Genomic DNA, 9,469 nt, shown 5'->3' with positions numbered 1-9,469 from the left:
TGTGTATAAAATGAACTCAACCTATAAAAATAGAAAGGTCAATGTGATGACAGACATATTCAATGCAATATAAACCCTGTAGGAAATATTACTGATAAATGATACTGTGAAACATGTTATTAATACATTCTTCATAAGGCAAATTATATGGTAGCAATAAAAGAATCTCTGAATCCCAACACAACTACAGGGGGATCACACTCCTCAGCCTCCCTGGGAAAGTCTATGCCAGGGTGCTGGAAAGGAGAGTTCGTCCACTAGTCGAACCTCGGATACAGGAGGAACAATGCGGTTTTCGTCCTGGTCGCGGAACACTGGACCAGCTCTTTATCCTCTCGAGGATACTTGAGGGTGCATGAGAGTTTGCCCAACCAGTCTACATGTGTTTTGTGGACTTGGAGAAGGCATTCGACCGTGTTCCTCGGGGTGTCCTGTGGGAGGTGTTGCGGGAGTATGGGGTGTCTGGCCCATTGCTACAGGCCATTCGATCCCTATACAACCGTTGTAAGAGCTTGGTTCGCATTGCCGGCAATAAGTCGGACTCGTTCCCGGTGGGTGATGGGCTTCGCCAGGGCTGCCCTTTGTCTCCGGTTCTGTTCATAATTTTTATGGACAGGATTTCTAGGCGCAGCCAAGTGGCGGAGGGCTTTCGCTTTGGTGGCCTCAGAATCTCATCTCTGATTTTTGCAGATGATGTGGTTCTGTTGGCTTCATCGGGTGATGGCCTCCAGCTCGCACTGGAATGGTTCGCAGCTGAGTGTGAAGCAGCGGGAATGAGGATCAGCACCTCCAAATCTGAGGCCATGGTTCTCAGCCGGAAAAGGGTGGAGTGCCCACTCCGGGTCGGGGATGAGTTCCTGCCCCAAGTGGAGGAGTTCAAGTATCTCGGGGTCTTGTTCGCGAGTGATGGGAGAAGGGAGCCGGAGATCGACAGACGGATTGGGGTGTTCCGGGCATATGACACCGGGAGGAGGCCCCGAGGCAGACCCAGGACACGCTGGAGAGATTATATCTCTCAGCTGGCCTGGGAACGCCTTGGTGTTCCCCCGGATAAGCTGGAGGACGTGGCTGGGGAGAGAGAGGTCTGGGCCTCTTTACTTAGGCTGCTGCCCCCGCGACCCGGCCTCGGATAAAGCGGATGAAGATGGATGGATGAATGGATAAATACTACAGTATGTCAAGCAATGGGGATATATGATCAGATTTCAAAAAGTACAGAATTATGGTGTCATTAATTAATGTACAGAGAGAAATTTACATATAAATTAAGAAAAAAAGCCAAATAAAAGTAGGTAACAGTTCAATTACTATTACTATTTTTCCAAAATAATAATAAAAAAAACTCTATATAAATAAATACATACTACTGAAAAAATAAATAGAAACTAATAACACTGATCCTTATATTTATACATGCAACATGTTTATTGAAAAAAAAGAAACATTAAGCATTGTTAACTGATCTTTGTGATAAACTGAGATGTAACACACAGGGATGCCTGCACTAACCAGCCATTTACAACAGAATATTTCATACAATATTTTGTTTACTTTAAACCTAAAACACTTTGAAATAAACCTGTTTAATCAACTTGCACATATATCAGCTCATCTACCTTGAACATGAAGACACAGCAAGGCAAAGAAATGAAATATCAATTTGTGATGATTTCTGAATGGTATATAGATGAATTTTACAACAGTACTTAAAAACTCATGCAGAATCCTTTTTAAAATCAAATTCTTCGTCAAAAACATGAAAAAAAATGTTGTTTTCATTTAACGTTCGTGCTGGATCAAGCAAATATGACATATATGACAAATATATGTCATATTATGACAAATGTAACAAAGAATATTAGTAAAATTAGTCTAGTCCAAATATATGTTTGCCTTAGACAAGGCAAACATGACTAAATGTTTCTGAATCAAGTGCCTTCAGAAAGACTTGTATTTATATTGCTGCATCTGTTTTGAATATTTTTGAATTATTTTAAATAAGGAAATCTAACCTTAATGGAAATCATTTCCCTTTCAAATGAATTAAACTCAAGATTCTGTTTCGTATTTTGGTGAGTTTAAATCCATACATGAGAGGATTCGTAACTGGAGTGATGATGAGAAATTCAAGAGCGATGAAGTTTTGGAGGCTTTGGGATAAATCTCTGGAGCCAAAGCGCAAGTACATTGAATCAAAAGCCATTACAGTGACATTTATGATCACAGAAGTCAGATGGGGCACACAGGTCTGCATAAACATTACTCTGTCCTCTCTGGACCTCACACATGTTTTAATAAGGTATATGTAAGTCCAAATTATGAAAAGCCAATGAGACAGATAAACGACAAGTATCACATATGCACTGATGTTATTTGAAAAAGTGTCAGCTTCAGGACAAGCAAGTTTAACAATTAACCAGTTTAGACATAAGGCTCTCTGAATCTTTATACCACATAACTTGAGTCTTGCTGTAAGCACTACATTGATGGCAAAAATGCAGAAAGGTGTCAGCCAGGAGAAACACACCAGCTGTGAAAGCCTCCTCTTAGTCATGAAAGAGTAGTAGTGCAGAGGTCGACATATTGCCAGATACCTGTCAAAGGCCATGACAGTTAAAATAGACAAATTACAGCAAGCAAATTAATACATGATAAAAGCTTGTAAAAGGCACCCTTCATAGGAGATTCTGTGAGAAGACGATAGTAAATCTGAAAGGAATTTTGGGTAGAAACCTGTGGTCCCATAAAGTGCATTAATGCAAAGGCTACTCAGGAAAATGTACATAGGTTCATGGAGGCTTTCATCCAAGACAATGAGCAGCACAAGAGAAATATTGAAGAACAAAATCACACAGTAATACAGTAAAGTAACTGAGAAGAGGGGTACTGTGAAATTCATCGTCTCATTAAATCCTGACAGAATGAAACTTCTTTCATTAGACTGATTATCCATGATCAGAGGGCACATCTACCTTTTTAAAATAACAACATAACAGAGCACTGAGCTGCTGCTTCTGTACCTGACTAATGTCTGCTGTCCCTCTTCACCTCCCATTAATTATAGAATAAAATAAAATACTATATACAGTACAATAAATAGAATAAAATATACAATAGGATAGAAATAGAATGCAAATGCTTTATACAACTGAGTAAAAATACAACTTTGTCAGAAAAAGAGTATTGCACTCAGTGTGTGTGGATGTGTGTGTTTGATCAGTTAAAGTCTTTGTTGTGGAGTCTGACAGCAGTGAGGAGGAAAGACCTGCGAAATCTCTCCGTCCCACACCGTGTGTGCCGCAGCCTGCCACTGAAGGAGCTGCTCAGTGCTGTCACAGTCTCCTGCATGGGGTGGGAGATGTTGTCCAGCAGGGATGAGTGTATGTTTCTGTTCTGTGTCCTGTTTGTTTCTATATGTGTCTTTCTGGCTGCTGTTACAACCAAATTTCCCCTTGTGGGACAATTAAAGGATTATTCTATTCTATTCTAATGCTGTTTCTATCAAACTATTTTTCTCCTACAGTTACACAGAGGCCTGACAACAATATTATACATTCAAATTATAATGCAGCAACCTAATGTTATCACATCATATCACAACTCCACACTGTGTATTTAAGCCCTCAGTTCCCAGTCTTGTCATTCCGTCCATTCCTCATGTGTGTTTTCAGTTCAGTCCATCCAGTGTTATGAAATCAGTTTTACCTCGGTTCTTTTATTAATCGAAACTTCCAGAGACGCCTCCGGAACTCAGTAGTCATTTCACAAAACCTGTATTCATCTTTATTCATCTTCAAGCATGCATTTCTAGAAGGGAAGACGAGGCCCGTGTGTCCCTCTGCAAGAAATCTTCACTCCTTTGTCTGTGAAACACAGTTTTGTAGGGGCGACCCTATCATAAAACCCCCCACGGTGTGCTGCAAACTCTGTGTCTTTGTCTATGTGCACGAGCACATGAATGTGCGCGTTCCCACGTGTCTATGTGAGTGCTCGTGTGTGACTGTGTACGCATACCTGTGTGTATGTGTGAGTGCACATGAGTGAGTGTGCGTGTGGATGTCTGAGTGCACATGAGTGAGTGTGCATGTGGATGTGTGTGCGTGACAGTTAAAACACTGTGGGTGTAGGTGACTCCCTAGGTCATAAAACCATGTCCCTTCCAGACCACAGTTATCCAGTTACAAATGTTGAGACCCCCACCCAAACATTCTCTGGGGAATTTCCACTCAGCATTAACTCCTCTCTGTTTTACTTTCACAGTTCAAGTGGGGGAGGGGTCTCCTACAATCTACTCCTAAGTTCACGACACAGTGAGGCCTTTATTATATTGACGGCAGTGTCAGTATCTCTACAATAGTTCTACATTCTATGTTAACACATTTCTAAACTCTAAAATAAGCTAAACACTCCTACAAATCCCCCTTTTTATCTGCCCTATGGCAGATAAAACTAAACTAAATCTCTCACCATAATGTTTTCATACTGTGACTCCCCATTTCCCAAAAGTGGCATCATGGTGTCTGCCTTTGTATCAGATTCTCCCACAGCACGATTGATGAGTCTTATGAACAAGGCTCTGATACAAAGCACACAACACCCACACGTCACTAATACTGCAATAAAAACAGACAAAGAAACCATAATTGACATAATGAAATCTTTCCATTGCCCAAAGACAGAGGTCATCCACGCTTCCAGCGGGTCATCTAATCCCGAATGCTCATACATTGCGGTGGACAAAATCTTTAGGCCTTCCAGAACTCGGGTCACAGAGCCGTCGGGAACTGTGTTATTTGGAATGAAAGTACAATACATATCCCCAAACATCGCACAAACGCCCCCTTTTTCTCCCAACAACATATCTAACGCCATCCGATTTTGTACTGCCATTAAAGATGTTGGACTCAACTGTTCAGCAAGCACTTGCATTTAATGACAGCACAAAGATCAAATGTATACGAGATTGTGGACCCTTTAACGTAGTCCAACTCTATACCGCCATAATAATCAAAACACTCATCTGATTTACCTGTTTCACTACGTTTGGTTTGCTTCACCGTGGCCTGTGACGTTGGAGTCGCTGGAATGGATTCAGGTCTGTCTCTGGGCAATTCACTTATAAAAAAAAAATCATAGTTACAATAACCACAGTCACACCTAACACTACCGTTTCTCTCCAATTCCGCCTCAACCAGCCTAGAGAAGTTGACATAAATTAAATGTAGATAAAAGGCTCGTCTGTTTACATCTCTCCCTCACAGAAGGCTTCTCTGCAGAGCATCAAATCTGCATGGCAAAGTGACACACTTTAGGTAATCTTCATCCTTGGGAAAAGTGGTGTCAACTATTTCCCAGTCTCCTAGTATTTGTGCCTCACACAGAATCACAATTCCATCGCTGGAGTTCCTCTGCGCTGTCACTTTTAGAGCTTGGCACGCTCTCTCCATCCCTCAGGTTCTCATGTTCCAACGCTGCTGAAGATTTAAGGCAGAGCACGTCATACACCTTAGTTGTCTTCCTCAGCGTCAACATTGAATCTTTCATTTTATTTAAAATCTTGCTGTGGGAAGTCTCCTCTTGATCTCCTGGAAGCTCAGCAGCACAGCTCTCTGTGTGATGTCTGCTGTGCTGAAGATGATCTCTGATCCTCCTGAAGCCTCTCTCCTGGCCTCAGCTCCCATCTTTTGGACGATCCTCTCAGCCACTCCTTCTCGTCATGGCACCTCACGACATCTACAGATGAAAAAATAACACTCCTCTTGCCTCATGGCTTTCACCATGTGTCAACTCCCCAATGAGACATGCACAAGAATGTTGCACATTCTCTCTAAAACAATCTCCAGGGTTTCCCACTTGGAGCAGCCATACTCCAACCTGTAACCCTGTGTAAAAACATTAACCAGCGGTCACATGTTAAGCTTGTTTAATTCCCAGCTCCACCTGGAGCCTATAACCTGGAAGACAAATCTGTTAAATCAAACTTCACATTTGCAACCAACTATAGATCATAAGAGTGATAAAGTACTCAGCATAACAGACAAGTATCATGTGCAGGTTTTCTCCAATCATTAAATCACTATTATTACCATAATTTGTCCCAAATCATGAATCATCCCAATTTATTCCATAATTTAATCTGTGACTTTCCTTAAACAATGTCACTCCACCCATTTTATCACTATGAGTTCAATAGTGGCAGGCTAATGAGCCCATATTCAACTATTCCATAAACACTGCATCCCTTATTTGTTTTTCTCATGTCACTTGTCCGCTTCTGCTGAATCCTCCACATGCACTCTTAAAGAAAAAACAAACATTAGCAACACACATGGATCGTGTGGTGGGCAGGCGTCGGCCATCCACATTCCAGAGGTGCTGTAAAAGGCCATAAAATTAAGCCTGCTGTAAAAAGAATGACACTGGTTTCAACACAGGAAATTTCTCACATTATTCACATCGTCAAAGTAACTTTCAACATTTTCCCAACAACACAGTGTAACAGCATCACCAACTCATAACCTGTAGTAGAGAAACAAACATCCACCAATTGTTCTGTTAGAAATCACATCATCAAATCACATGAAGAACTGTAATGCTGTAGAAAAGAGAATGCAAATGTTAGCGCTGCGCAGGTGTGTACACACTTTCTCACAGTAACTTCTGTGAGCAACACACCCCTGGTAGATTCACAAACATAGAAAATTTAAAAGGTTAAACCGTCACACAACCTCAGATGTTGCTGTCATCTTTCTGCTCCTGTAAAAGGAAACAGATAAATTTATCCACCCTTTTATCCTGTCTAGGTGGAGGTTAACCTTGAGTCGTGGTCAAGTCTTGTCAGATTTTACCAGTCAGTCAGTTTGTTTTTATTTCCATTCATTCATTCATCCATTCTTTCTTTCTTTGCTGATAGTGGAACCTATCGTCGCATTTAGTTTCCACTCTCAGCAAAATGACGTCATTTCAAAAGAAAAGAACTTTAGATCGGATTACTACGCTGAATCCTTTTCAGGCAGGGACTCTCATTTTCTAATTGTCCCAAATAAGTGGCTTTCTCCAGAGCCCATTTTAATGTGGAGAAACTCACTTGCAACAATTTTCTCGACGACGTGTAGCACTTTTAATTCTCGACATGCAGATCTGCTTAAAGAAAAGAGATTCACAAACAGAAATCAGTGCACTGTTCAAAAAATAAAAATAAACTGAAAAATGACAAATAAAACTGAAAAACAAAAGAAAATAAAAAATACAGAAGCCCGGTCTTAAGACTTGTCACAGAATATTCTTTCTCTTATAGGTGAGAAAACACCAAATCTAAAACATGGTGCCATGGTAAAACCTTCCCCATACTTCAGAAACAAAAACAAAACAAAACAAAACAAAAAAACCCCCAAAAAATCTGCTAGTTTCACTCATTTAAACTCTGGCTGCAGGATTCTGTTCACCCCTGCTATCATGTTCCCCAAAATAATACAAATTCAGTCATCTATGTATCAGTTCTCAACCCACTCAATAAACCAGACAGGATGACGGTAACAGTGTCACCTACTTAAAATTGTGTTTGATCTTCATTACGTGTGTGTGTGTCTGTGTGTTAGTCGGGTTAATACATTTTCTGTTTTTATGTATCCTTTTATGTACCTTCCCCCTTTTTTCTGAAACAAAACTCCGTTCACTCCAAATTTTGTTTCAGAAACATCTAAATGAAAAACTCTGTCATAGGCAGGCACAGCTAAACCCCAAATGCTTGCAGGTTACCATAGGCAACCACGCTGAGTGTTGTCAACCCCTTCTACAAATACCATCTTTTAATGTGTAACACTTTGTGTATGATTTTTTCTTATCTCTGGTGCATATTATCTGCATGTGTGGTGTCACCTTTCCATTTTTCTAACAGTACACTTGCATACCTCAGTGCTTGTCTTCCTCCCCCTTTTGTGGTGGTCTGGACACTGTGTCAATCCTCCACTTCCAGGCAGTCGCTTGTCTCCCCGGATGCTTTAACCCAATTTGATTCCCCACACTAAAACCGCAGCCTCAGCCCTCTTCTGCTCCTTTTCTTCTCTCCCACTTTTCAGTCCAATGGCAGTCAGTTTTCTTCAGCTTTGTCCCGTGTATCTCTTTGTCCCACTATCTCTTTCATTGCCATCTCACTCCAAACATGGCAAATGTCAAACTCAGACAGTCTTCTCAAAAGTCCTTCACACACAGTGAGGTTGCAGCTTGCTGGAAACGCATCTCCATCCAATCTAGATGGTGGGTCTTCTCTTTCTGATGCCGTTTGCCCATAGTGCTGCTGGAACTCTCTGCTCAGAACTCTGGTATTGTCTCTTGGACTCCTGTCCACTGTTGATGTTCATGCTCGTGCTTCTGAAACTGCACTCTGTGTCTTCAGGGAGAGATTAGCTTCCCTGGAGCTTGCTCGTTCAGGATGAGAACGGGAAGCTACAAAACAATTCAGCCAAAAATTCTGGCTGGGTGTTTCTATTTTTTTTCTAATAATTTTAACCTATAATTTTCTTCCGACTGCTGCCCATGGAGAATTGATCCAGGTCCGTTCCCCACCTGTAATCGACAGACTGAGAGACTTTCATTATTCACTGTGACTGCATATGTTTTCATCACTCCTAAAGCAACACATCTCTACTTATTTTGTTTTGAACTCTACTGACTTTAAACCCCAAAAATGAAATTTTTATTTGGTCTTAACCGCAAACACAAAAACCTTCTTGATGTTGCTGTTAATTATTTTCCTCCACAACACTCCAAATTATGTTTTCTTTTGTGTCCAGCAGGGGAAGAAGGTGACCTGTAGTGTCACTGCTTCCCCCAGTTGGAGACAATTTCCCACTCACACTTCCACACTTTTTATTTTCTTTGTTTTCACGATTTTCTTTCTCTTTTTTTATTACCCCATTGTTTTACACCCACACATTAACCTGTTAACTCACTCCTCCAACCTCATTTTCCTTTCACCCCAACAGCTCTCATACCGTCAACAATCAAATTCTCCATTCATCCTTGAGTACTTGATCACCTTTAAATGGCACTGTTAATTTTATCAATTTATTTATCATTACTTTAACACTAATCCACTGTTTATTTTTTATTTACTTTAGTTCATTTTTCTCCTATTTGATCACTATGATTTCTTGACTATTTATTATTTCACAAAAAATCAACTAATGTACTTTGTCTCCCTCTTTGTCATCAATTCACACACACTCACAGGCTGGTCACTAGCCCTCACCTTTTCTTTCTCTCTCACACACACGCACATTTTACTCTTCGTTCGTTCTACCTGTGAACCCGCCCCTCGAGGCTGGCTCACACACACCTCATGCTTCTAGCAGTCCCATTCAAACTTTCTGCGAGACACTTCTGCTGATTCAGGACAACGCCCTAATCAGAAAAAAGAGCGGGTGCCGTCCGCTCTTATACACCTCAACCTAACTAGGATAATTTAGGC

At 40.9% G+C, this 9,469-nt stretch overlaps 1 protein-coding gene and 1 long non-coding RNA gene across 2 annotated transcripts; both read right to left on the bottom strand.

The window, feature by feature from the left end:
* Positions 1 to 2,006: 2,006 nt before the first annotated feature.
* On the bottom strand, positions 2,007 to 2,953 carry LOC112436135 (olfactory receptor 10Z1-like). The gene is given in 1 exon segment (XM_076874686.1): positions 2,007 to 2,953. A coding segment is annotated over 1 exon segment (930 nt). The 3' UTR covers positions 2,007 to 2,023.
* Positions 2,954 to 3,757: 804 nt separating this feature from the next.
* On the bottom strand, positions 3,758 to 8,979 carry LOC143413039 (uncharacterized). The gene is made up of 2 exons (XR_013093594.1): positions 7,911 to 8,979; positions 3,758 to 5,733 (listed from the first exon to the last, which is right to left on the bottom strand). It is a non-coding gene; the product is annotated as an uncharacterized LOC143413039 (long non-coding RNA).
* Between the last annotated feature and the right edge of the window lie 490 nt (positions 8,980 to 9,469).

This window comes from Maylandia zebra, linkage group LG16 (genome assembly GCF_041146795.1).
Source record: "Maylandia zebra isolate NMK-2024a linkage group LG16, Mzebra_GT3a, whole genome shotgun sequence".
NCBI lineage: Eukaryota > Metazoa > Chordata > Actinopteri > Cichliformes > Cichlidae > Maylandia > Maylandia zebra.
The sequence above is the reverse complement of the archived record's forward strand: the minus strand, read 5'-3'. Positions and strand labels throughout refer to the sequence as shown.